This window comes from Camellia sinensis, chromosome 5, assembly GCF_055761805.1.
Source record: "Camellia sinensis isolate YWXY chromosome 5, ASM5576180v1, whole genome shotgun sequence".
Lineage (NCBI taxonomy): Eukaryota > Viridiplantae > Streptophyta > Magnoliopsida > Ericales > Theaceae > Camellia > Camellia sinensis.
In genome coordinates, this window is record NC_138965.1 from 69,370,856 (window position 1) to 69,397,871 (window position 27,016).

General features: G+C 38.3%; 1 protein-coding gene and 1 long non-coding RNA gene across 2 annotated transcripts in view; both read right to left on the minus strand.

The window, feature by feature from the left end:
• Positions 1–27,016, minus strand: part of LOC114305959 (uncharacterized) — an 82,693-nt gene that overhangs the window by 18,832 nt on the left and 36,845 nt on the right. Inside the window, exons 5-9 of the mRNA XM_028251109.2 lie at positions 12,813–12,899; positions 12,620–12,712; positions 11,997–12,062; positions 11,593–11,667; positions 10,743–10,841 (exon numbers count right to left, since the gene is read on the minus strand). Coding sequence (XP_028106910.2) covers positions 10,743–10,841; positions 11,593–11,667; positions 11,997–12,062; positions 12,620–12,712; positions 12,813–12,899 — 420 coding nt within the window. The remainder of the gene's footprint in view (positions 1–10,742; positions 10,842–11,592; positions 11,668–11,996; positions 12,063–12,619; positions 12,713–12,812; positions 12,900–27,016) is intronic.
• On the minus strand, positions 20,657–22,810 carry LOC145790681 (uncharacterized). Its single transcript, XR_014329610.1, has 2 exons — positions 22,664–22,810; positions 20,657–22,633 (listed from the first exon to the last, which is right to left on the minus strand). It is a non-coding gene; the product is annotated as an uncharacterized LOC145790681 (long non-coding RNA).

Below are 27,016 nucleotides of genomic sequence, written 5' to 3' on the forward strand. Positions count from 1 at the left end.
CAGAAACTGAAATTGACTATGCCATTGTGATTAGCGTAATTTTTAGAGTCTGGTGAAATTTAATTGAAAATGATTCGGAACGAATTAATTAGTTTAAACTAATTGAATTAAACACCATTACTTAACTCTAATCAAATTTGATTAGGCAAGCCTATATAAGGGCCTAATTACACTTATATTCATCTTCCTTGGAGCTCAAAAATCTGAAAAAAACACTCTAGAGAGAGAGTGAGCTGATTATAGAGAGAGAGGGAGCACAAAATTGGGGATTTGAACTAAGAGCTTGAAATTGAGGAGGTTAATTCAAAGAGTTAGCTAGAATTTGGTAGATTTAGACTCCTAGGTGAGTAAATGAACTCAATTTCACGAGTTTAAGTTCATCCTTGCATGAATTCTAGCTTGCTATGTAATCAAGAACAAGAATTAAGTAGAATTTGATGAATTTGAAGTCAATGTACACATGCATGTAAGAAATTGCCAAGAATTTGCATATTTGAGCATGAAACATGTGGTTCATGTTAATTTGAGAATCCTTTACTACATGCATGTGAGAATTATCATGATATGAAACTCAATTACAAGGATTTATGTTGTAATTGGAAGTTGATTATTGAAACATGAAGAATATGACACCAAATCATATATGCATGCATAATTTTAATGAACTCCATAATTTTGAGCATCATTTGTGCTATTTGAGGGGGGATTGGAGTCAATAATTGACATGCATAAATGATTCATGAAGATATGAAGTTTGTATGAAGTTTAAATGCATGAGCTTTAACCATACGAAAAAAAATGTTAAATGATTTGAGAATTAGATCATGGTTTTGGTCAATTAGTCTCAAATAATTCATATTCTCATGCCATGCATTGACCTTCCATGTTTTTGTCCCAAAAACACGAGCTTTGGACTTTGAATACTAAGTTTGAGCTTCAAATGCAATTTTGGAAATTCCAGAATTCGGCATGTCCGCTCGAGCGGGGAATCTGCCGCTCGAGCGTGAAATGTTAGCTCCCAGAAGTTTTGCAGACATTGATGCCCACTCGAGCGCCCAGACTCATGTTTTGACTTTCAGCTCGAGCGTCCAAAGTCACGCTCGAGCGCAAAAATGAGGTAACCAGTACTTTTGTAGACCCAAGGGGTCCGCTCGAGCGGCAAAAGCTGCGCTCGAGCGGAGAGCCCTGTTTCAGAAACTTTAAAAAGGTGTTTTATGATTTGTTTTCCGTTCTCTTTCATTTCTAAGCACTCTTAGGCATGCATTGAACATTATAAATGAGCTAAAATGATAAGGAAGAAGCCTAAGAAGGATATATGAATTAAGAACGGATTGAACCGCTTGTGACCCCTTATGTTTATGTAATGTGTAGGGTCAAGCACAAGAGCAAATCATCCGGCAGATCACTGTGAGTAATGCCTTAATAAAGATATGTTCAAGTACGCTATTTTTCACAACGTTACTTCTATGTGAGCCTTGTGGGTTTGAAATTTGAATTATGGATGAATAGTTTGAATGGCAGTCTTTTACACAAGACTAATTGAATACGAATGTGATTACGATCATGAGTATGACACACACGTGGATACGAGTATAGAAATGAATGATTGGGCTAGAGGCCGTTTGATATGAATGATTGGGCCAAAGGCCGTTTGACATAAGTGATTGGGTCAGAGGTCGTTTGACATGAATGATTGGGCCAAAGGCCGTTTGACATGAATGATTAGGCCAGAGGCTGTTTGACATGAATGATTAGGCCAGAGGCCGTTTGATATGAATGAATGGGTCAAAGGCAGTTTGATAAGAACGAAATGGGCCTGAGGCCCTTTGATATGTTTGGGCCTAAGGCCGTTTGATATATTAGATCGAGTCATGAATGGGCCTAAGGCCGTATGATATGACTGCTATAAATTTCAGTTATGTACTCCTTTATTTTGATATTATTCACTGGGACATCACTCACTCTCATTTATGTGTGTGTAGGTGAGCAAAGAGATGTCCAAACCCAGCCCCAGTGAAAGACATGAGAGGAGTCAAGTTTTGTGGAGTCAGCCTGACCGTCTCACACATGAGACTTTGCATTTTTTCTTTTACCTTTGATTTCCTTTTTGTTATGTTGATCAATATGTTGGATCACCATGTACATAAGCTTTTTGTTAGGCTGACTATATGTTTGGAAGGTCCTGGACACATGAAATGTGAACTTTGTTTATACGTGTGAATTATTATGGAATGTTTGTTTTACCACATAAGCACAGCTCGTTGGACAAAATTTTTAAATCTGCTTCGACTTTGGCCCTTATTCTATTGAAAACATGTTTGACCAGGTTTGAGGCCGTAGGTAATCTCATGATTGCTGGCCGGTTATCACTTTAATCCATAAGGGCGGGTTCAGGTCATGACACTATGTTTTTGCTTCGCTCTACCAATTTGTGTTGGAGTCTATAAATTAAGAAAATACTCACAACCCAAGAACAAAAATGTAAGAATTTTTTGATATATTATTGATTGATATAATGTTATTGATATCTTCTGTCTATTACAAATGGTTCCTTATATAGATGTAGGTGTAGTGGGTTAGGTTTAGTGGAGTAGGTGAGGTGGTAGTGGTGTAGTGGGTTAGGTTTAGTGGAGTAGGTGAGGTGGTAGTGGTGGTAGGTTTATTGATAAATTTTAACAGCCCCCCGCAAACTCAAGGAGGATAGAAACTAACCAACTTGAGTTTGGAGAGAGGAACAAAACAAGAAAATACATAAAAATAAAAGAGGATAGGAGACACTGTATGGTCGTGTCAGACCATTGGTGAAGACACTGGATGGTGGTGTCATAACGTTGTAGAGGACACTGGATGGCGGTGTCAGACCGATGTAGAAGATAGTTTATGGGGTCATATCGGACCGTTGTAGAAGACAGTTTATGGGGTCATGTCGGACCGTTGTAGCAGACAATGTTGTGACAGTTGTTGTGACAGTTTACGGAGTCTTGCTGGACCCTTGTAGAAACTAACCGGAATCAATGTCGGGACAGTTTACAGAGTCTTGTCGGACCCTTGTAGAAACTAACCGGAATTAATGTCGGGACAGTTTACAGAGTCTTGTCGGACCCTTGTAGAAACTAACCGGAATCTATGTCGGGACAGTTTACAGAGTCTTGTCGGACCCTTGTAGAAACTAACCGGAATCTATGTCGGGACAGTTTACAGAGTCTTGTCGGACCCTTGTAGAAGTTGCACCCTCAAAAGGTGTGCCCAATTTTTCAAAAGGCGTGCCATCAAAAGGCGTGCCCAATTCATCAAAAGGTGTGCCGGACATGTTGGCGAGGCACGTGAGTGTCTTGGTTGGCGCGCCCGTTTGTCGTCTGGCGTCAAGTGGCGCGCGATACGCGTGGCTGCCTTGGTTATTTAACCAAGACGAAGGCTGAGGCTGAGGCATACCATTCTGAAACCTCTGAAACCAACCCTTCTCTGAAAAACTCTTCCTCTGCGGAGAGAGAAACTGTGGAACACTTTGTAGCCCAGAAAAATGGCTTCGTCTTCCCGCGGGCTGCTCACCCTCTTTCCCGACCTCAACGAGTCAACAAGAGAGAGAACTGGTGCGGTGGCACTGGAACCTCAACCAAGCGCCCCGGAGTTTGCTCCGTTGAACTTTCCGATGCGGTCGGTGGAGCAAAGAATGGCAGTGCAGTCGGATGTGGAGGCCAATCAGTATACTTTGAAGTCATGTGTGGAAACCATGACGGCGGTCACAAATTTGTCGAACCGGCTGCAGAGTAGGACAAATGAGGTGCAACAGTTAAACTCCCAGCTGGCTCTGCTCCAACGCATGTATAAGGATGCGCGAGCAGAGATAAGTGTGCTGAAGGCGGAAAATAAGGAGCTGAAGCGGAAGGCCACTGTGATGTTCCGATTTGGAGATCCGGCATATGCTGCAGTGGAGGAGCAGCGGGGAGTGAACGTGCTCGGTGGCGTGGGAAGTATGGAGGCAGCGCCGGTAAGGGACACCCAAGAGAAAAGCAAGAAGAAGAGACCTGCAGCAGAGTAGAGAAGAAAAGATCCCGCCTGTGGATGTGGTTTTTGTTTTTGTTTTTGTTGTTGTTGTTGTTGTTGTTTTTTTTTTTTTTTTTTTTTTTTGTGTAAAATTGTGATCGGGGTTAATCCCTGAGATGAATAAATTATGGTTTGGTGTGCAAAGCTATATGGTATGAATGGAATTTGAAAAAGATAAAAAATAATGTGAAAGAAAAATAAAGAAAGAAATAATAAAAATATATTTGAAATCAAAAAATGAAAGATGGGGAAATAAGGAAAGTGGTGTGGAGGAAAGAAATAAAAATAATGGAGTTGGAAATCAAACGGAGGAGAGATGATGATGTTTTTATTTTTTTTTGTTTTTATTTTATTTTATTTTATTTTATTTTTTTTTTTACAATAAGATAATAAAAAGAGATATATATATATATATATATAATAAAGAAAGTGGGGATAAAATATATATAGTATTGGTGGAATTAGGAGTGCCTACGGTGAAAAAGAAAATAATAAAATATATGTATAATAAAAGAATATATAAGTGGAGGAGGGGACAAAAGTGGACTAGTGGATGATTTACAGCTGTAAGCTTCTTAAAAGATGCAATAGATATTATCCTTCAGCATCTTTGTTGATAAACCTCATTAGATGAGCTGTAGGGGCCAAGCTCTGAAACAAGATGGGATGTCCAGCTAGCAAGCAGAAAATTCGCGATCGAAGAAAGCAACAAGATCGAAACCACAGCGCAGTGCGCGCGATGTGGAATGAGATGGCGGCGATAGGGAGGTTTATGGAGGCGCGGAGATGGAGCCGAGCGGAGCCGCCGGAGCGCCAGTCGGGGAAGCCGGGGCCGACGGGTAAACCGGCGGAGAGAACCGCTTTGAGGTCTGGTGGGAAAGGGAAGTCAAACTCGGCCTCGGGTCCATTGAACCATTTCTTTGCAAAGAGAGATCTGGAGATCTGACGTGCCTGGTATTTTAGCTACTGCATCGATTATCCAACGAACAATTTTGCAGTTTTCGCCTTGGGGATCAAGGAAAAGAAAGGCCTTAGTTGGGTCAGAAGGCTTCTGAGTTCCTCTGCCCTGTTTTGGTCTCTAAGAAGATCTGAGAGAGTCGAGATGGCCTTTTCTTTTATCCGGAGTGCTTCAGAAGAAGGTGAAGGGTTCTCAAGTTTGCGGTAAAGGATTGAGATTGCCTCTGTTGGATTTTTTTTTTTTTTTTTTGCTTCTTGAGCCTGATCGAGTGATTCAGTGGTTGCTGGGACATATGACGAAGACATGATCACCTCCTTATATTCCGTCAGTGTAGACCAGGAGCAGAGATGAGCAGATCGTAGGAGAATATTGTTCGGTGTAGATCGATAGCCACTCGCCGTTCAGTGTAGTAGATCGTCGGTTGACTGTTTAGTGTAGAGGTCCGGCGGGCGGCCAAGGCGAGACTGCCGCCCGCCGGTGAAGCAGAATTATTAGCTTCTCAACCTTGCTCTGATACCATGTAAGAATTTTTTGATATATTATTGATTGATATAATGTTATTGATATCTTCTGTCTATTACAAATGGTTCCTTATATAGATGTAGGTGTAGTGGGTTAGGTTTAGTGGAGTAGGTGAGGTGGTAGTGGTGTAGTGGGTTAGGTTTAGTGGAGTAGGTGAGGTGGTAGTGGTGGTAGGTTTATTGATAAATTTTAACAAAAAAACATTTATGTTTGGAGAGAACTGAGTTTGAATCATGAAATAAAAAGGTAAATGCAAAAAAATAAGAACACCCTGCCCCTAACAATCCCCTTTCTCCCCCCTCAAGAGCTTGTAGCACATTCTCATGCTTCTCCTTCCACCAAGTGATTGCTATCAATGACTCACCTCTTTCTCCCCCTCACAAGCTTGTCGCGGTTAACATGCTCCACCCCCCTCCCTGTTGCTCTTGAAATAGAATAGTTGGGCTAGTCTCCACCTAAATAGGCATCAAGAACATCATGGTGTCTTCCATGATCATTGCTTGAGCTAGACTCATCCCCAAGGGATTGACCTAGTGGGTGCTACTTGGGGGTTAGGGGTGTGCTCCCTCTAGGTCTCGGGTTCAACTCCCACTTGGTGCTATCAACTCCTTAGGGCCATGCTCATGGGCTCTGTCCAAGATTTGCCCGATGCACGTGGAAGAGATGTTTTGCGTGGGTCCTGAGATTGGTAGAGGTGCACGTAAGCTAGACTGGACACCCCATCATCAAAACAAAAATAGACTAATCCTCCCACCAACCTATGTCACATATATATATATATATATATATATATATATATTTCATTTCAAAAACAATAAATAAAAAAAAAATGTAACATAAACACTACTGCCTAAAATCTGAAGTAGTATAGATTAATATAAATAAGTTTACATTAGTTTTTTTTATCATTGTGATGTGTAAAGTGTTCCATGTTTGTCTAAGCTCTGCGCATGTGTTTCCGTTGAGTGTCGGAAACATGTCAAGCTCGACAAAATTTAAAAGGAATAATAGGCAAGTTTGGATAGGTGTTCGGCACATGTCGCAAATTGTCTGATCAGTGTCAAAGTCCGAAAATGTTTGTGCTTCTTGATCTAGACATAACCCATTTCCTCAAAATCCCTAATTAGACCAGTCCACCCAAGTGAGGCACCAAAAAAACCTCTATGTTGTGTTTGAATCTAGGATTTAGGAGGGATAAGAAGTATAGGGAAAAGGTGATAGAAATATAAAAGCTATTTTTTTTTTTTAACAAATCTCGTCCTCTTTCTTTTCTGTTCACATATCAAAGGCCAAAACATAGCATTATGGTAAAATGACTTTTAAGTTGGGTAGTAGTTCGAAAGAGATTTTCTTAATATGCCACCGCCTGATGGCGCAACCTTGACTATTTGGAAGCCCAATGTCATATTTGGAATCCGAAGGCGAAGCCCATGGGTCCGGAGGCATTTTGGCTCATAAATGTAATTGCTAGAACATAATTATTAGTATTCAATAATTAATTAGATTTAATTACATGATATTATTATGAGATGTTAATTTTGTTTCCCAAGTAATATTAGGCTTTTAGCATTGTAATGGCCGTATTTGAGTTTATTCCTGTGAGTATTAGGTTGTGGCTTTCTGTAAGTTTTCTCCCTCTTCTCTGTATTATATTTTGCTTCATTTGGCAGCAGAGCAAAAGCATTGCTCCCTGCTTTCTCTCTTCCTCCCTCTCTTGCCTAACACCTATATCGGTGACCAAAACCATACCTTGTGTCATCATAACCCTAGCCACACAAGAGCTTCACGGATGACTGTCCTTCGTCGTTGGTCTCTCACACTTGCTACCTCGATCAATGATGTTCAACCATTGGTGCTCACTCTACATCTCATCATCGAACAGAACATCTACTTGTGGTCATCATCACCCACCAACATCATCAAGCATCATCGCCACCAGCAAGGAACACCACCAGGAGCCAACATCAACATCTTGAGAACCCAACCAGACCTTTAACCAAACCCAAACAACATCCATAGTCCAACCATTACCCAAATCAGGGCAACCTACGCTCACATTAAGTCAACCCCAAGCAAAACCTTTCGCATCCAAACCAAGCCACAGTGCCTTCAAGACCGACCAAGTCAAGCCCATTTTACCCAAATCCAACTCAGCCAAAAGAAAGAAAAAAAAAAAAACAAAACAAAACAAAAGACCCTCTTACCATCAACCCCAGTTCCCAATGCAAAGTAAAATTCCAAATATAGGACCTTAGACCAAGATGTGCAATAGATGAAGAGAAAGAATATTAAGTCAGATGCAACATACCTCAAAAAAATAACTCTTCAGGGAAGGGACTAATCTACAATTAGTGGACCTATGGCAACTCCAATGCTACCCCCTTTTGGGTATGCATACAAACAAATGCCAACTGATCATCGCCTAATTGATGTGGATAGAGAAGCCAAACCAGAACTCCCAGATTTTAGTGTGGTCCACAATCTGGAGGTATTTTTTAAATCGTAACATAGTTCAGAGTTTTTTCCGCTGGTACCACATGACGAGAGGAAAAAAAACTACTTTTTGCCAATGCAAAATTAAGGTAACATCTAGAATTTGGTGGGGTAAATATCAATGACATCATTATGCAACTAGACGTAATTGAGAGACAAAAATTGCAATGAATCAATATTTTGTTCCACCAAGTTGCAAGCAAGGAGCTCGCGTGCAGTTTACTAAACCAACACAAGGAAACAAGTCCGTGAGTGAATACACAGGGTTGTTTTACAGTTTGACTACCATGTTTGAATTTAAATGAAATCAAAATGTCATGATTTCCATGTATAGTCAATGACCAAATCTGCAAATCTCTCGTGAATTGGCTGCTAGCAGGCTTTATCATCTGCGAGACACTATCCAAGTAATACTTTGAATGGAAAACAGGACAAAAGAGGGCAACTATGCAGCCCCCAAGTGAACACCCTCACAATGAGAGAATTTTTTTAGAACCCATTTGGAGCAAACTTCGTGTCAACCTTCCCGTTCCACTCTTGGTCCTTTTCAATCTTCATACAGATGTAACATTAAGTTCAAGTGTTTTAATTGTCAAGATTTTGGACGTCAAGATAGAGATTTCCCTTATGTCAAGACTAATTGAGTTGCTATGTTTGAAAGTGAAGACAACATGGGGGTACAAGAATTATAGAAAACAAAGCTTGATGAACAACTTGTTGAACTCCTTCATCCCGAATACGATGAGGATCTCCAACATGTGGTGATTCGAATATTTGGCCATTACTTGCTCTACTAGTAAGGAAGACAAGAAGCCCAAAAAGTGGCAACATTGACAAAATTTTCAAACTTCTGGTGATTGATCCAAGAAGTTGCACAAATATTGTGGTTGAAGATACTGTGAAGAAATTGGTTTGACAGTTGAGATACATCCCAAGCCATATGTGGTATGGATCACCAATACCAAACTTAAGGTCAACAAACAGTGCCTCTTGACGTTCAACACCGGCAAACTAAAAGAGATGGAATGTGCCATGTTATGCCTCTTAATCACCATCACATTTTTTTGGGACGTACATGCCTTTGGAATTGCAATGTTTCACATGCTGGACATGCCAACACCTACTCTTTCAATGATAGCTTTATAAGATATACCATTGCTAGTGCTAGCGACTCCAAAGTCGTTAAATTGAGCAAGAACTCTTTGTTGCTTACAAGAGTTCCTCCCTCCGATGGAATGCTTGAACGTGCTCTTGAGAAGCTAGAGTCGACTTCTTTTCAGCAGAGGATAATTGATGGCACAACCTTTGACTATTTGGCAGCCTGTCAATGGATTTGGAAGCCTAAAGTGAAGCCCCTGTGAAAAAGGCGTTTTGTGTCATAAATGTAATTGGTAGAATATAATTATTAGTTTCTAGTTAGATTTAATTACATAATATTAGTATGAGATGTTAATACTATTTTATAACAAAATTATGCTAGTTTCCTAATTAAATTAGGATTTTGGCCTATCTATATTAGGCTTTGACATTGTATCGGTCATCTGAGTTAATATAATTGACAATATTTATATATATATATATATATATATTTGATAAATAATAAAACTTTATTGAAAAAGTATCACGATGATGCAAAGAATACAAGGAAACCAGAAAAAAAGAAAACTAAACACGCCTAACCAATTACATCATTCAAAAAATCTAAAGAAATCAAACAAATCCGGATCAACTCTACTCTCCAACCAACTATATATAGTAACTAAAAGCCGATTCACAAGCCACAACACAGAATGATAAATCTCTTGAAAATTTCGCCTATTTCACTCTAACCAAACCAACCACATCAAACAAAACGGCATCAATGATCACACCCGTCACCGCCGCCACAACCCGAGCCCCCTCAACCTCCACAGCATATCCAAAACCCCTCTCGGCTGCCCCCGAACAATTCCGAAAAGAGAACAAATAAGCCCCCAAAGACACAAAGCAACAGAACAATAAAGAAATAAATGATCAACCGACTCCACATCAACACAACACATACAACACCGATTCACTATCACATGCCCTCAACAACAGATTATCAATAGTAAGATTCCAACCTAAAGCAGCCATCCATAGGAAGAAAACCACCTTAGAAGGAACTCAAGGCACCCAAATACTCTTCCAAGGAAACGCACAAACCACCTCCCCCACCAAACTTCGATAAAAAGACCAAACAAAACTTATACTTACTACCTTTACATGTTTTCTTCTTTGAAATGTAAAATCATTCAATTCAACATTTCAAGTTCATTTAAAACCTATTTAAACCCAAAATTTTTAACTTACTACCTTTAAGTGTATTTTCGTTAAGTAAAACCGACTAAAAAAGAATATCTTAGTCATTAAATTCAATGTAGGCATACATAAAATGTCTAAAATACCATTTTTCATTGAGTTTAATAATTAAAATACTTTTTTTTTTCCATTGCTTTTACTTAACGGAAATAGGCTTCTAGTTAAATTGAAAACAAATCAAAAGTTTAGGGTTTAAATTGACAAAATTAAAAATTCAAGGTTTATTTTGTTACAAGGATCAAACCCTGGATTTTTCTTCTTCATCTTTTTTTTTTTTTTTTGTAATTTTCCTTTTTTTTTTTTTTAATAACAATTTTTGGATTAGAAGCTATGGTAGATGGTAGAGGTCTACTATGCATATTTAAACAAGGGACAGCACAATAACCTTTGCAATGAATTCAGTACTTAAAGCTTTAGCCTGAGCAGCACATTTATTCACGAGACGCTTGAATTCCAAGTGGTCAACATAATTTTTCATCCTCGTCTGCCAAGGCATCACCAAAAAAAAATATTATACAAACGTATAGATGGACATATTTAACAAAGGGTTTTGTTAACAAGTGCCCTTAGCATTAAATCCAATCAACAACCACCACTATCATAGAAAATATAAAACACTATAAATACATCTTACTTATAGACTAAACTACCCCTTTTTCCAATTTCATATATTTTAACATTATATACTTTTCAAAATAGAGTTTTTTTTTTTTTAATATTTTTTTATCATAAATGTAAACGTCCTTTATTTTGAAATCACATTTCGTAGTTTTTTTTTTTTTTTTATTTAATCCTTGGAACCATAATATGCAATGGTGATATTGAATGACAATGCTGCAGCATTTATCTTTAAATAACTTCATATTCCTTTGTTGATTGATCTTATAAATTTCTTCTTATATTTGTTATAATTTTTAAATTCATTTTTTAACCCTATAATTTAATTATGATTGAAAATAAATATTATTTAAAATTTTTATAAAAAAAAAAAACTCTAATAAGTTTTTAACCATATAATTTACTTTTATGATTAAAGAAAATGTTTTTAAAAAAATATTTTTTTGGAGAAGTATAGAATGTTAAAATATATGAAATTGGAAAAAATGGTAGTTTAGTCTAAAAGCAAAATGTATTTATAGTGTTTTACATTTTCTATGGTAGTGGAGGTTGTTGAGCGGATTTAATGCATCAAAACCCTTTAACAAATTGTGCGGAAATTCTGTTAAGAGAATTACCTCCGCGATTCCCTTGGTTAAACGAGAAAGTTCTTCAGAATAATCCTTGGTGATTGCCTCCAATATGCTATCGCCCTGGCTCAACATCAAAATTATTCGTAAAAAACTGTAGTAGTATTAGTAGTATCGTATTGCTCTAGCTCGAAATCAAAACTAGTAAGTAAAAAGTAGTAGACTACACATCCAAAACAGGTTTCTGTTTTGCTCCCACATGGTATTGTGTAAACTTTTATTCCACCATGCAACTTCTAAAAAATTAAGGTAAAAAATCAACTGCCGGACTTGTATCAATTAAAAAAAAAGGCTCTATAACCATTAGTAAAGAAATTAAGATACTAAATGAACCCATATATAATAACAACTTATCTTAACTTTAAAAATAAGATCAAATCTTTATGTCTTACCTCAGACATGTTGCCAACACTAATATCCAAATTATCATTCAACTTATGAAGGAGGGAGAAATGTTCCTGCAAAAATAATAATAGTAATACTGATAATAAAATTCATATTGCATACCAATGAATGATAATGAAAAGCAAACCCACAATAAATATGCCTGAAAGGCTAAAATGGACTGCCATAATTGAAATTTGATCAAGATCTCTTTCTACCAAAAATGTCTGCATTGTACAGACAAGAAAAGTTATTTCAGGCTTCTGCTTACCCATTCAACACCAAATGAGATAGCTAAATAGAAACCTCATTCTGACACTATCCATGGGATCACAGTTTGGAAACCATTCAACAACAGAAAATGAAAAGCAATCCCACAATTAATAAAATCTATCACTTCTCCAAATAGGACTAATGACTATTCCCAATGCTTGAACGCTATTAACATAAGAATATTGTTACTTGTAATGGACACCTTGTAAGGAACGGCAAATTCCTTCTTTTCCATTCATTCCAAATTTAAACCAAACATGGGACAGTCCATGAGTTAAATTGGAAATGAATAGTAATAGAAATCCATAACAATGGAGTTAAACAGAAAAATAAGTAAATAAAATGAGAGTAGACTTACAATCAAAGCAGTCTTAAGACTGCTATCGGAGAATTCAGACCATTTTTTCTCTGACTTGAGTCTTTGAAATATGTCATCAAAATCACTGTCCCACTGAAACATTAAAGAATAATTACAAACCAACATGCACACAACATAAAGCTTAAATCAAAGAGAGTTGTTTAAGAACATAATGCCAAAAGATTGACCACACCTTTATAAAATCACATTTGGCAAGGATTTTTCTGCATGCATAATTTTTGTGAATATAATGCAATTCCCTTAAGTATGAGGTATAACGCTGCAAAACCACATATATATTATTAAACCAAATTAGCACACATGGACACATCCTAACTATTTTTTTTTTTTTTTTTTTTTTGATAAATAGGACACATCCTAAGTAATTAAAAGTTCAGGTGATGGAGTTATTAGAAAAGTTCAAGGAAAATCTTAAAGATTGGTTTGATTTCCTAACATTGACCACGTGGGACTACACATAATCTCGATCTGGACTCCATCTGAGTCCAACTTTATTATCCATACATATTATTAGAAAAAAAAAAAAAAAAAAAAAAAAAAACTCCCAAACACCATGTGCTTGTCAAACCAAATTACCATGTGATGGTAACAAATTATAATTCCTGCAACAGTCTTACTTTTTGACACTTATATTGAGAGAGAGAGAGGGTTTTAATTTCTTGAATATCCATTTTGACTTACACACATGCATGGACACATCCTATCTAGTTAAAACATCTTGCGATGAAGTTATTAAGAAACTCGAGGAAAATCATAAAGCTTAGTTTTGTTTAGAAACATTGAACACGTGGGACCACACATACTCTTGATACGGATTCCACTTGAGTCCTACATTATGTTCATTAATTCAGAAAATGTTGTTGAGTTTCTTTTAACTATTATTATGTTTCACACTTTAAAATTAAGTTGACAATTCTAAGTTTTGTAAACATTTTTTTTTGTGTTGACTTCAATAGTTATACATACAAGCCAAGTGCAACTACAACCCACTAGACAACAAGCTAAAAAGAGATGTGTATGTGCTTCATAGCTTGCGATCAATTGCGTGTGTTCCAAAGAGATGTTCTAGGACTTTTGCGAGAAATGTGTGTAGATAGGGAAGGCCAGCATACACGAAAAGCGTGCCTTTTGGCTCCATTACATTTGTTGTCAATCATTTCAGGCAAAAGAAATAATAATTTCAAGGGATCTAGGAGCCTTTTGAATAGACAGAATAAAAGCTCCATTTTGGTTTTCTTGTATTTTTAACCTATGTTACCTAAAACATGGATTGTTTTGGCTCATGGAACGGGAACGGGAACAGGAACCGGAATGTAGTACGTCATATGTTTTAAAATGTTGAATGATAGAGGTAGACTTCAATAGATTATACTTTTAGAATTTAAAGTAGCAGAGCAATTTTCTTTTAAATAAGCTAAAAAGAGCTAACTATTGGCAAACAAGGGAAGCAGTGATTTTGGCTTCTACTTTATGATTATTAGCCTTTAGTTTGCAAGAAGTTACACAAAAAAGACCATCCACAGTTATTACCCTATAAAAGTGGGCTTTTGAAGATGTTGTTCAAAATAAAGATGGTGATATATATATTTAATATTCCGAAAACCTATACCCCAAAATACTAGGAAGAAGTACATCTAGTACTTGTATACCTAGAAGTTTACCTTATGAAGTTGACCTACCTCAAACTTCTAGGAATTTTGTATCCTCTCATATCCCGAATGAATCTTTTGTTCGCGTTCTCCATATATCCGAAAATCGTATCCTACATGGGATTTATACTACCAAAAGGCCAGCTCCCGAACCGGAGCATAGGGAAAGCCCTACCGCCAGTGAAATGAACTTTCAAATATAGTTTATATGGATTTTATGTAAAAATAACTGATGTATTAGAGGACACTGTATGGGGGTGTCATAACGTTGTAGAGGACACTGTATGGTGGTGTCATAACGTTGTAGAAGACACTGTATGGTGGTGTCATAACGGTGTAGAGGACACTGGATGGCGGTGTCAGACCGATGTAGAAGACAGTTTATGGGGTCATGTCGGACCGTTGTAAAAGACAGTTTACGGGGTCATGTCGGACCGTTGTAGCAGACAATGTCGGGACAGTTTACAGAGTCTTGTCGGACCCATAAGGGAGCTAACCGGAATCAATGTCGGGACAGTTTACAGAGTCTTGTCGGACCCATAAGGGAGCTAACCGGAATCAATGTCGGGACAGTTTACAGAGTCTTGTCGGACCCATAAAGGAGCTAACCGGGATCAATGTCGGGACAGTTTACAGAGTCTTGTCGGACCCTTAAAAAATGCACCCTCAAAAGGTGTGCCCAATTTTTCAAAAGGCGTGCCATCAAAAGGCATGCCCAATCCATAAAAAGGTGTGCCGGACATGATGATGGCGAGGCACGTGGGCGCCTTGGCTTGCGCGCCCGTTTGTCGTCTGTCGGTAAGAGGCGCGCGATGCGCGTGGCTGCCTCGGCTATAAGACGGAGGCTGAGGCTGAGGCAAAAAACCTGCGAGAGATATTCTGAGAGAGATTTCTGAGAGAGATTCTGTAACACTCTGTTTTCTAGAAAATGGCTGCATCGTCTTCCCGCGGGCTGCTCACCCTCTTTCCCGACCTCAACGAGTCAACGAGAGAGAGAACTGGTGCGGTGGCACTGGAAACTCAACCAAGCGCCCCGGAGTTTGCTCCGTTGAACTTTCCGATGCAGTCGGTGGAGCAAAGAATGGCAGTGCAGTCGGATGTGGAGGCCAATCAGTATACTTTGAAGGCATGTGTGGAAAGCATGACGGCGGTCACAAACTTGTCGAACCGGCTGCAGAGTAGGACAAATGAGGTGCAGCATTTAAACTCCCAGCTGGCTCTGCTCCAACGCATGTATAAGGATGCGCGAGCAGAGATAAGCGTGCTAAGGGCAGAAAACAAGGAGCTGAAGCGGAAGGCCACCGTGATGTTCCGTTTTGGAGGTCCTCCATATGCTGTAGTGGAGGAGCAGGGGGGAGTGAACGTGCTCGGTGGACTAGGAAGCACGGAGGCAGCACCGTCAAGGACCGCCCAGGACAGAGGCAAAAAGAAGAGACCTGCAGCAGAGTAGAGAAGAAAAAACCACTGTGGGTGTGGGTGTGTTTTTTTTTTTTTTTTTTTTTTTTGTAAAATGGTGATCGGGGTTGATCCCCAATATGAATAAAATATGGTGTGTTGTGCAAATATGGAACTTGGTTTTTTTTTTTTTTTTTTTTTTTTTTTTTTTTTTTTTTTGGTAATAAGAATAAGAAGATGAACCAAGGCATGGACAGCATCATTATGGCAAGTGGAGAAGGTTGGAAAAGGGAAGAGAAAAAATAAAGAAAGGTAAAGTGATTTTTTTTTAAAAAAAGGTAAATGGATGTATGTGCGGTGGAAAAGTGAGGCACTCATCTTATTAAAATATAGAAAGTGGTGGAAAAGTGAGGCACTCAGCTTATTAAAATATAGAAAGTGGGAGTTTGTGGCAGATTAAATATATAAATAAAAAACGTCTGCAGATGGACAGTCAATCAGTGGGCTTTGAGGCATGGGTGAGCAAAAGCTGGTTGATGAGAGATGTGTATACAGTCAATGATATCCCCATCTGGACCCTTAATGCTTTTAAGGGGAGGTTTGTTCAAGCGGCTTAGGTGCTTCTCGACCTCATGCTTCTGCCTGTAAACAGGCAACCTAAACATGCGCTCATAGGCTCCTCCTTGGTACACAGCCATCTTCTTCATCAGCTCGAGTCTTGTCTTCTGGTATGAGTGGCTCCCGGTGGAGATCAAACGGCGGCGTTATACATACGCTCGGCGCAGTACAACCCAGAAAAAAAAAAAACTTTAAACCCGAGGGTTTCCAAGTCAGGCTTCGCAGCCCGAATCGCATTCGCGAACTGAATCGTCCCGGCCAAAACGATCTGTTTGTGGATAAACGAATCGAAATTAAGCTGGACTGTTTCGATCAAGCGATTCACATTGATTTTGATATCGACGAAGACATAGAGGCAAGGGATCAAAGTGTTGTCAATGGGGACGAGGCAGCTGTGGCCGTAGTGAATGAGGAGGTCGGCGGAGAGTGCGGCGGCGGAGAGATCGTCGACGCAACAAGCGCCGTAGGTGACGTCGCCGAGGATGAAGCAGGATTCGACGGCGGCGAAGGAAGTTGCTGTTGTTGATAGTTCTGTATCAGGGTTTTGAGGTGGTGGTGGTGAGAGCTCTGCTTCTGCCTTGTTCTCCATTTTCAGTCGCAGTTGGGAGGGAGAGCGAGCGAGAGAGAGAAAAGGCATGTGTAGAGGTCCGGCGGGCGGCCAAGGCGAGGTTGCCGCCCGCCGGTGAAGCAGAATTACTAGCTTCTTAACCTAGCTCTGATACCATGTAAAAATAACTGATGTATTATTATTGATTGATATCTGATTGATTAATTGTTGACATATTTACAATTCCTATATATAGAAGAAAATGTGGTAGTAGGTGTAGGAGTGAAGTGGAGGTGGTAGGTGGAGTGTGTGATAGTGGAGGTGGTAGGTGTGGAGTGTGTGATAGTGGAGGTGGTAGGTGGAGATAAATTCTAACATTTTACAACAAGAAGTGAAATTCGCAAACAAATTAACCAGAAATTTCAGCATCCCAAATACCAGCAGTTTAGGGATTGGTATTTTAAAAGATATACAAAAAATCAGCAACAATTTTATAAAAATCAGTATTACTTTCATCTTCAAGTTCATCAAAAGATCATTTCTTTTACTGAATGGTTTTATGAATTTGTCACTGTCATGGAAATCCTTCCAAAATTTAAAATCGATACTTCAGATAATTTCTATAAAACCTGGACCACTATTGAAGGAAAAACTTTTACCTCCCTTCATCCTCCTACTGAATTTGTAGAATTAGTCTCCAGTAATACTACCAACTTAGAACCCCTTTCTACTTCAGCTTATGTTCGACCTACTACAAATGAAGAAAGGTTGGGTCAATATTGCAAGGTTAAAGACCTTAATTCAGTAATTAAACAGAATAATTATTTCAATCTCCATTTTCAGACGATTGGCTCTCAATTAACCCGTATTGAAGAATCTATGAAAAGTATTATTAGTAAAAAAAATATTGTGCATTCTTCCCCTATTCAACATGTAAATCTCAAACCTCCAGTAGCCAATTCTAATTTTAAACTATCATCCTCTGCTAAAAATGAAAAATTTGCTAATTCTCTACTTGGCAAAATGAAAAATTTGCATATTGGAGGATCTTCCTCTCCAAATGTCTTAGACTTTGCCAAACTTCCCTATACTAAAGCAGGTATCGATCATGTTTTTCAAATCCAAAAAAAATTTCAGGATCATCCGGGTTCCATACATAAAACATATTTTACCCGTGATAAACAAGATTATTCTAAATTAGGACCAGATCGTTATTATTATCCTAGTCCTACTCCACAAAATATCTTATATGAAGAAGACTTTCTTCATGATCAAAAATCTTATCATGGAAAAAGCATTTACTCTTGGAATATTAATGGCAAATCCAAATATCAAATATTTGAAACTGTCCATGAAATGCTCATGTACAGTTCTGTTTGCTGCCAAAATGGTAATACAGATAGCCAAATTGCTCGCTTTATTACCACTGGATTTATCGATATTCTCAAAGGATGGTGGGATAATGTCCTTACACCTACTCAACAAATGGAAATATTACAATCTGTTAAGCAAGAAACCAATCCTTTGACTAATACCCCTCAACAAGTTGAGGATGCGGTCTATATCCTTTCCCAAACCATATTAATGCATTTTATAGGCCCAGGTGTTGGAACATATGATTGAGGCCGAACACTTCACTTCTCCATAATCTCCGTTGTCCTTCTCTCACACATTTTCGTTGGTATAAAGATGTCTTTCTAATGAAAGTCATGCAACGAACTAATGCTAATAGTGAACACTGGAAAGCTAAATTTATTGATGAATTGCTAGCTTTATTTGCCGAAAAAATCCGTAAGAAATTAAGAGATCAAAATCATGGTATGAATATCCTTTATAATAATTACACTTATGGTTAATTAATTGCTATAATTATTGAAGAAGGTTTGTCTTTTTGTAATGATCTAAAGTTACAATATCAAATGAAAAGAGAAAACTTAACAGGAGAAAGGAATTAGGTGAATTTTGTGATTAATTTGCCTACGATGTAAAAATTCCTTATCCAAACAAAAAACAAAAATCAAGAAAATTAAAAGATTATAAATCTACTTATAAATAGAAAAAAGAAGTATTTTTCTAAGAAAAAGCCTTCTTTTAGTCAGAATACCACAGATAAACAAGTCACTAATTCTGCAAAAACAACTTTCAGAAAGAAAAATAAATCATCAGCAAAATATTATAAGTGTGGTAAAATTGGCCACTATGCTAATAAATGCAAAACAAAGCAAAAAATTAGTGCCGTTAAACTTGATGAAGAATTAAAAGCTCAACTTTATGCGATTTTAATTACTTCTTTTGATTCTGATTCCGATCAAGATAGTGAGAATCTGGCATAATTATATTATGACAGTGATACATCTTCTTATGAAGAACCAGAGCAGGAAGGTTGTAGCAATGGATGTTGCAATCTTAACACTGAATCTAATTATTAGAAGGCTATTGTAGAAATGAGTGGTCTCTCAACCGGCCCCAGTATTAATGTTCTCATTGATGAACAAAAATCTGTTTTAGATCTTATTGATCAAATTAAAGATCCTGAATTAAAGCTAGAAATTCTCGAAGTTTACTACCAGAAGACAAAGAAGCCGTCCTCTGAAGACAATATGCAACCCAGTCATTACAGTTTTAAGGAAGTAGTTCAACGTTTTGAGCATACTACTCCTAAACCTGAAATGTCTGCCAACTTTAAAGATATCCGTAGAGAAGTGTTAAAATCCACCTACTCTCCACCTACTTCATCCACTTAAACCTACTCCACTAAACCTAACCCACTACACCACTACCACCTCACCTACTCCACTAAACTTTCACCCACTTAAACCTACTCCACTAAACCTAACCCACTACACCACTACCACCTCACCTACTCCACTAAACCTAACCCACTACACCACTACCACCTCCACTTCACCTACTCCTCACCTACTACACACTCACCCTCTCCTATATATAGGAATCATTGTAACCATAACATTATATCAATCAATAATACAATTCTCTATTTCTCTTTATACATTAAATTTCTACATGGTATCAGAGCAGGTTTAGAACCTAATATTTTTCGCTTCACCGGCGGGCGGCAACCTCACCTTAGCCGTCCGCCGGACCTTAATCTATTCCGTTTCTTTTCTACACATTCTGAACATTGACAAAGGTGACGACACGGCAACACTTGTTTTTCTTTGTGAATGTTCCCGCCATGTGCTTGCTTTTCATTTTAGCTACCACCTGCCAATTTGAATTTATGTTGATAGAAACTTGCTTCCAGTGGAGAGCTCCTTTCCTGGTGCGTTTAAGAAGCTCGCCCCCTTTAGAAACAAAGTTCAATGCTATTGAGACATTTGCTTCTTCAACCTGTTCGTCAGTCAGGGATATACTTGTAGCTCCATACCCCTTTTCCAGCCTTGCCTTCAGTGTGGCAGCCCCTCTCAGTGATTGGGAACGCAGCATGCGCTGGTTTGGCAGTGATGATAGTGATTCTGTCTACTGGTTGCAACCATGAAACAAGAAGAGAATATTCCAAATGGATCTGGAAGCTAAGCCTGACCATTAGCATCAACATCTTGTGTCTAAAGTACACAAATTGATTTTCTCTCTTCTCTCTCTCAGCAAACCCAGCACAAATGGAGAGGGGCTACGAACCTCTCTCTCTCTCTCTATGCACTGACTCTCTCTTTTTTTTTCGGAAGCTTTGAGTTTTGAAAGGTAAAGACACACTAGACCCACTCACTTCCTTTTCTTATGAGGAGAACATTTTTTTTACTCACCCAACATGGATACCACTCACTTTCTTTTTAATATCTTTACTCACCCAACTTTTGTCCCCCTCTTTTCTTATTTCTTTATCATCACACCAGACACCAACTTTTGTCCCCCTCTTTTCATTTCTTTTTATTTTTATATTATTCACCCACCTCTGTTTTTTTTTTTCAACTCTTTATTTTATTTTATTTCATTTCCCACACTAATGTTTTTTCATATAATCCATCTACCAATTCTTTTTATCTATTTTCTTTATCTCTTGTTTTCTTTCCTTTTATTTTTTATTTTTTACACAAAAAAAAAAAAAACCGGAAGAAGACGAAACTGCACACCAAACTCATTTTATTCATATCAAGGGATCAACCCTGATCACACTTTTACATCAAAAAAAAAAAAAAAAAAAAAAAAAAACCCACAAACAAAAACAAAACTACCACACCCACAGTGGGATTTTTCTTCTCTACTCATCCGCCGGTCTTTTCTTCTTGCCTCCGTCCTGGGTGGTCCTTGACGGTGCTGCCTCTGTGCTTCCTAATCCACCAAGCACATTCACTCCTCTCTGCTCCTCCACTACAGCATATGGTGGACCTCCAAATCGGAACATCACGGTGGCCTTCCGCTTCAGCTCCTTATTTTCCGCCTTTAGCACACTTATCTCTGCTCGCGCATCCTTATACATGCGTTGGAGCAGAGCCAGTTGGGCGTTTAACTGCTGCACCTCATTTGTCCTACTCTGCAGCCGGTGCGACAAGTTTGTGACCGCAGTCATAGTTTCAACACAGGACTTCAATGTATATTGATTAGCTTCAATATCCGTTTGCACTGCCATTTTTTGCTCCACCGACCGCATCGGAAAGTTCAACGGAGCAAAACCAGAGGTGTTTGGTTGAGGTTCACAGGCCACCGCTCCAGTTATCTCTCTTGTTGACTCGTTGAGGTCGGGAAAGAGAGTGAGCAGACCACGGGAAGAAGAGGCTATGTTCTGGGTAGCTGAACGGGAAGAAGAAGCCATGTTTTTGGGTTGCTGAGTGTTTCAGAGAAGGGTTGGTTACAGAATGTTACAGAGAACGAAGAGGTTTCAACTGGTTTGTTATGCTTCCAAGCCTCAGACTTCGCTTTGGTTTATAAAGACAGAGACGACGAGGCCGACACGCGCTCTGTCAATCACGTGCATCGCCGCGTGTCCGGCGCCCCTTTTGATGGCTCGACGCTTTCTGTCGAGCACGTCTTTTGATGAAGTGGGCGCGCCTTTTGATGGCACGCCTTTTGATGGCACATCTTTTTATGAATTGGGCACGCTTTTTGATGGCACGCCTTTTTATGGATTGGGCACACCTTTTGAGGGTGCGACTTTTTAAGGGTCCGACAAGACTCTGTAAACTGTCCCGACATTGATTCCGGTTAGCTCCTTCATGGGTCCGACAAGACTCTGTAAACTGTCCTGACATTGATTCCGGTTAGCTCCTTTATGGGTCCGACAAGACTCTGTAAAACTGTCCCGACATTGATTCCGGTTAGCTCCTTTATGGGTCCGACAAGACTCTGTAAACTGTCCCGACATTGATTCCGGTTAGTTTCTACAAGGGTCCAGCAAGACTCCGTAAACTGTCACAACAACTGTCACAACAACTGTCACAGCATTATCTGCTACAACGGTCCGACATGACCCCATAAACTGTCTTCTACATCGGTCTGACACCGCCATCCAGTGTCCTCTACACCGTTATGACACCACCATACAGTGTCATCTACAACGTTATGACATCCCCATACAGTGTCCTCTACAACGTTATGACACCACCATCCAGTGTCTTCACCAATGATCTGACACGACCATACAGTGTCACCTATCCTCTTTTATTTTTATGTATTTTCTTATTTTGTTACTCTCTCCAAACTCAAGTTGGTTAGTTCCTATCCCCCTTGAGTTTGCGGGGGGCTGTTAAAATCCACCTACTCTCCACCTACTTCATCCACTTAAACCTACTCCACTAAACCTAACCCACTACACCACTACCACCTCACCTACTCCACTAAACTTTCACCCACTTAAACCTACTCCACTAAACCTAACCCACTACACCACTACCACCTCACCTACTCCACTAAACCTAACCCACTACACCACTACCACCTCCACTTCACCTACTCCTCACCTACTACACACTCATCCTCTCCTATATATAGGAATCATTGTAACCATAACATTATATCAATCAATAATACAATTCTCTATTTCTCTTTATACATTAAATTTCTACAAGAAGTCAATCTGCTTAAACAGAAATCAAAGAGTTAAAAACTCATCAACATCATCATCATTTGGAATTAATTCAAATAAAACAACAAATTTCTGCTATATCTAATCAACAAAAGAACAAAGCAAGAATTGAAGAAGTACATGAAGACTCTACTTCTAAAAATCGGTACCTCATGTTATTAAACCAAATCACATACCAAAAATGGTATACCAAAATCACACTTGTTATCGATAATAGATTTGTCATGAAAGATGCAATAGCTCTCGTTGATAGTGAAGCTGATAAGAATTGCATTCAAGAAGGTCATATACCTTCTAAATATTTTGAAAAAACCACTCAGTTGCTAACCAGTGCAAGTGGAACTAGAATGATAATTAAGTATAAATTATCCGAAATTCTTATCTATAATCAAGGCATTTGTCTTTCCACTTCGTTTGTTCTTATTCATAATATGTCTCAAACCTTGATTTTAGGAACACCATTTTTATATCTTCCTATACCTATTGAAAAAATTGACTCTGAAGGCATCCATACTACCATTAGTAATCAACCAATTGTTTTTGAATTTATTACTGAACCATATACCAAGGAATTGGATCAAATAAAAGACACAATAGTTTTTAAAGAAAAACAATTAGATTTCTTACAAAAAGAAATTCCTATTCTTAGTATTGAACAAAAACTTTAGGAAACTTCTTTACAGAATAAAATCAAAATAATTGCATCTGAATTTCAATCTAAAATTTGTAGTGATATTCCTAATCTTTTTGGGATAAGCAGAAACATAATGTTACTCTTCCCTATAAATCTGATTTTAATGAAAAATATATTCCAACTAAAGCTAGACCAACTCAAATGAAAAGGAATATATGGAATTACGTAAGACTGAAATTTCTAATCTTCTCTAGAAAAAATTGATCCGAAAAAGTTATTCTCCATGGAGTTGCACCACTTTTTATGTTAACAAAAATGCTGAAAAAGAATGTGGAACTCCTAGACTTGTTATAAATTATAAACCTCTTAATGATGCTCTCAAATGGATTAGATATCCTATTCCAAATAAAAAAGATCTTTTAGACAGTCTTCAGGATGCTGTTATTTTTTCCAAATTTGATCTTAAATCAGGATATAGGCAAATACAAATTGCTAAGCAAGATAGGTATAAAACTACATTCACATGTGCCTTTTGGACATTATGAATGGAATGTTATGTCATTCGGTTTGAAGAATGCTCCATCCGAATTTCATAATATTATGAATGATATTTTTATCCCTTATTCTAAATTTTCTATATGTTATATAGATGATGCTGGAAATTTGTGTTAATGTATATAATAAGATAGTGGCATGTATATAATATGATAGTGGTGTTGGTGGCAGATAGTGGCATGTATAGAATATGATAGTGGTGTTGGTGGCAGATAATGGCATGTATATAATATGATAGTGGTAGATAGTGGTAATATATAATATGTAAGTGGCATATAATGGGTTATAATGATGTTTGTAATATCTCCTATATAAGAAGTGTCATTTGGTCTTGTAAGATAAGAAGTTTTGAATATAACAGAAATATATTCCTTCTTCCTCATATTTTCGGAGTTCTTCTCCCTCATATTTTCTAAGTTGGTATCAGAGCAACAAAAAACACAGCAGCCCTAAAACCGTCATAGCCATGTCGGAAGTCACGTCCGAAACCACTTCAACCCCTGCCGCTGCCATTCCGGTGAAAACGTCCAACTCTCACTCTGTCCAAATCACCACCATCCGCCTAAATGGTGATAATTTTCTCCGCTGGTCACAATCTGTCCGGATGTATATCCGTGGGCAAGGAAAGATCGGTTACATCACTGGTGACAAGAAGGCTCCTGCTGTTAATGATCCGCTGTTCGACAGTTGGGACGCTGAAAACTCCATGGTTATGACATGGTTGGTCAATTCTATGGAGGAGGATATAAGCTCTAATTACATGTGCTATACTACTGCACAAGAATTGTGGGATAATGTTAGTCAGATGTATTCTGACCTAGGAAATCAATCTCAAGTTTTCGAATTAACTTTGAAGTTGGGAGAGATTCGTCAAGGAGATGATTCCGTCACCAAATATTTCAATTCGTTGAAAAGGTTGTGGCAGGATCTTGACATCTTCAGCACATACGAATAGAAATCGGTTGACGACTGCAACCACCACAAGAAAACTGTGGAAGACAGCCGTATTTACAAGTTTCTTGCCGGCCTCAACATTGAGTTCGATGAAGTGCGAGGAAGAATTATTGGCAGACCTCCTCTCCCATCTATTGGCGAAATATTTGCCGAAGTCAGAAGGGAAGAGAGCCGAAGGAGCATCATGCTTAAGAAAAAAGGTACTGGTGAATCAATTGAAATTTCTGCTTTAATTAGCGATGCTGCGGCCAACAAGGCTGCAAATTACCAGCGCAGGTTTGATGATAAGCCACGAGTCTGGTGTGATTTTTGCAACAAGCCTCGCCATACACACGAAACGTGTTGGAAGATCCATGGCAAACCTGTCAACTGGAAAAGCAGCAAACAAGGAGAGAAGAATCGTGGCTTTCCTACCGCTAATGAAGCCGATTCAGGTCCCTTCAACAAAGAGCAGATTGATCAACTCTTAAAGTTGATAAAATCCAACTCCTCATCCGGTACTCCTAGTGTTTTGTTGGCACAAACAAGTAGAAATCCTAAAGCCTTCTCTTGCCTAAACTTCTCTCCGTGGATCATAGATTCCGGTGCCTCCGATCACATGACTAGTTTTTCCCATTTATTTAGTACCTATTTCCCTTGTTCTAGTCATGACAAAATCAGAATAGCCGATGGTAGTTTTTCACCTATTGCAGGAAAAGGATTTATTAAACTAACTGAGAAAATTAATCTCAATGCTGTTCTTCACGTCCCCAACTTAGCCTGTAACCTTTTGTCTGTCAGTAAACTATCTAAAGATTCTAACTGTCGTGTTACATTTTTTGAATCCCATTGTGAATTTTAGGACCAGAACTCGGGGATGATGATTGGGCGTGCTAGGATGCTTGAAGGTCTTTACTACTTTGATGAAGTACCTGTTAGTAATAAAAAAGCTTAGAGCTTTAATAGTACTAGTTCAATCTCTGTTCGAGAAAAAATAATGCTATGTCACTATAGGCTAGGACATCCTAGTTTTCTTTATCTGAAACATTTATTTCCAGAATTATTTAAAGGGATTGATTGTTCTTCTTTTCATTGTGAAAGTTGCATTTTTGCAAAATTTCATCGCTCTACTTATTTGCCAAAACCTTACCAGGCTTCCAAACCTTTCTATTTGATTCATAGTGATGTTTGGGGCCCTTCTAAAATCACTACTCTTTCTGGTAAAAGATGGTTTGTTACATTTATTGATGACCATACCCGCTTATGTTGGATTTATTTGATGAATAAAAAATCTGACGTGAAAAATTTATTCACAAATTTTTACAATATGATTGAAAACCAATTTCAAACCAAAATTGGTATTTTACATTCTGATAATGGAACAGAATATTTCAATGAGCAGTTGGGTGAGTTTTTGGAAAAAAAATGAGATTTTTCATCAATCTACATGTCGGGATACCCCTCAACAAAATGGCATTGCAGAACGAAAAAATAAACATCTACTTGAAGTAGCACGTGCTATAATGTTTTACATGCATGTTCCGAAATATTTATGGGGTGAAGCAATTTTAACAGCCTCTTATTTGATAAACAGGATGCCTACAAAGGTGTTAACATACAAAACACCTTTTGATTGTCTCAAAACTTTTTTTCCTGACACGAGGTTGTTTTCTGATTTACCCGCCAAAGTTTTTGGATGTACTGCCTATGTTCATGTTCCCAGTCAATTTCGTTCAAAACTTGACCCCCGTGCTATAAAATGTGTTTTTTTGGGTTATTCCTCAAACAAAAAGGGGTATAAGTGTTTCGATCCTCAAACCAAGAAATTTCATGTGAGTATGGATGTGTCATTTGTGGAAACAAAATCCTATTTCCCTAACACTTCTCTTCAGGGGGAGACAAGTGGAGTAGAAGACCGTTTTTGGGATATTTCTATCCCGCTCCCCAATGTCATTTATCCTACACAAAAACCACATCTGTCTGATAATGATCACTTAGGAGAACC